Genomic DNA, 2396 nt, shown 5'->3' with positions numbered 1-2396 from the left:
ACACGGTCGAACTCCAGACTCACTAATGCATCCTAACGACTATCAGTTAGACACACTAATGCAAGACCTGGTTTCTAAGACCACCGCTCTGATACCAACTGAAGCGACCCGTCCTAATCCATCCGGACAAAGTCCATATCGATTACAAACGATTCACAACAGTTGGTTACATCGCGAGGTACTTGACCTCTATATGATACATTTTACAAACATTGCATTCGTTTTTAAAAGACAAACTTTCATTATATCGACAGTTGACAGGCATGCATACCATTTCATAATATATCCAACTATAATTGACTTAATAATAACCTTGATGAACTCGACGACTAGAATGCAACGTCTTTTGAAATATTTCATGAATGACTCCAAGTAATATCTCTAAAATGAGCAAATGCACAGCGGAAGATTTCTTTAATACCTGAGAATAAACATGCTTTAAAGTGTCAACCAAAAGGTTGGTGAGTTCATTAGTTTATCATAAACATTCATTTCCATCATTTTAATAGACCACAAGAATTTCATTTCCAGTTCTCATAAATATACGTCCCATGCATAGAGACAAAAATATCATTCATATGGATTAAACACCTGGTAACCGACATTAACAAGATGTATATAAGAATATCCCCTATCATTCCGGGAAATCCTTCGGACATGATAAAACAACATCGAAGTACTAAAGCATCCGGTACTTTAGATGGGGTTCGTTAGGCCCAATAGATCTATCTTTAGGATTCGCGTCAATTAGTAGACTGGTTTACTAATTCTTAGGTTACCAAGTAAAAAGGGGCATATTCGGCTTCGATCATTCAACCATATAATGTAGTTTCGATTACTTGTGTCTATTTCGTAAAACATTTATAAAAATTGCGCATGTATTCTCAGCCCAAAAATATAAAGGGTAAAAAGGCAAATGAAACTCACCAAATGTATTTTGTAGTAAAAATACATATGACTATATTGAACAATGCAGGGTTGGCCTCGGATTCACGAACCTATATCATTTGTATATTCATTAATACATGTAATCGTAATCGGACAATTTCATATATTATAACTTTTATATACTAGTTAATTACCTCAAACTTTGACTTTATCTCGTAGATTGACTTTACCGCCTTTTTTCATATTAATTACCTCAAACTTAACTTGTGATATCGGTTTGACACTCCAAGTAAGAGACTTACGATTTCTTTTACCCAGCTTACGCTCTGCATATGGTGTGACAGGTGTTGTTAAACCATCAGCAGCGTTTCGATGTTCCCAAAACCATTGTTGAACTGAAGCTCTAAAGAATTCTAGAAGCATTGTAACAGGGAGTTTCCTCGCATGAACTAACAGCGCGTTCATGGACTTTGCACTATTAGTAGTCAGGTAAGCATACCGAACACGATCTGCATGATGTCTAGACCATCTGTTGAGGCCAACAGTAGTGAGTCTACGTGTACTATCTGAAATACGTCGTGATAGTACACCATAATGGTGATCAAAATCAGATTTTCTATACGCTTTGCACATTTTCCAGTAGTGCCACTCGTAACTTTTAACCCTTTTAGACACACTTTTGAGGTTTCTCAACAAATGTCTAGCACATAGTGCATGAAATACTTCTGAAAATACAATTGATATGCCAGTGGCTACTGCACGTGCCCTGTCAGATATAATGGTAAGATTAACAATATAACACCCCGAAGACTGTAGAGAGTCTCTTAGATTACCAAAAAACGATGTCCAATGATCGATGATCTCTCCTGCTCCAATACCGTAGGCTAATGGAAGGATTCCATTATTAGCATCCATAGCGACATCAATCAAGTTAGTCCCCAAGAAATGACTTTTTAAATGAGCCCCATCGACTATGATTACTGGTTGTGCATAGTTAACAAACGAACGTGTCTACATATAAAGTACTGGAAAATTGTTAATGAATACGAGTTAAATTAATAAGTAAATGAAGAGAGCATTAAATATACCATTACACCAATGGACATGTAACTCATAACAAATCTGCCTTCGTTGTCCGTTCGAATGTTGGTTACACTACCTGGGTTAGACAGTTTAAGATTATATAGATAATTAGGTAGTACTTGAAAGGAATCTTCAAGACTACCCCTCAACATCTCAATTACGTAACATTTGGCTTTCCATGCTTGGTGGTATGATTGACTAATTTTAAATCACGCTGACATATCAGTCCTGATATCATTCGGTCGATAGACACGACCTTCTTGTTTCATCACCTCTTTCAGTATATTCCCTAGGACCTTCTTGGTGGTATGCCTATTGTTTGGAAGAATTTGTGTATTTGAGCAGGTGTGTAGATCATTCAACTTCCGTACTTGAAAGTTGTTGCTATCTTGTATACACTGATAATGCTAAAAACGAACATATAT

The 2396-nt window shown here is 36.5% G+C and overlaps 1 protein-coding gene across 1 annotated transcript; it reads right to left on the bottom strand.

Moving 5' to 3' along the window:
- Positions 1–1083: 1083 nt before the first annotated feature.
- Positions 1084–1803, bottom strand: LOC139902374 (uncharacterized). The gene has a single exon (XM_071885007.1). It carries the CDS (start codon positions 1801–1803, stop codon positions 1084–1086), a length of 720 nt encoding a protein of 239 aa, XP_071741108.1.
- Between the last annotated feature and the right edge of the window lie 593 nt (positions 1804–2396).

This window comes from Rutidosis leptorrhynchoides, chromosome 3 (assembly GCF_046630445.1).
Source record: "Rutidosis leptorrhynchoides isolate AG116_Rl617_1_P2 chromosome 3, CSIRO_AGI_Rlap_v1, whole genome shotgun sequence".
NCBI lineage: Eukaryota > Viridiplantae > Streptophyta > Magnoliopsida > Asterales > Asteraceae > Rutidosis > Rutidosis leptorrhynchoides.
The sequence above is the reverse complement of the archived record's forward strand: the minus strand, read 5'-3'. Positions and strand labels throughout refer to the sequence as shown.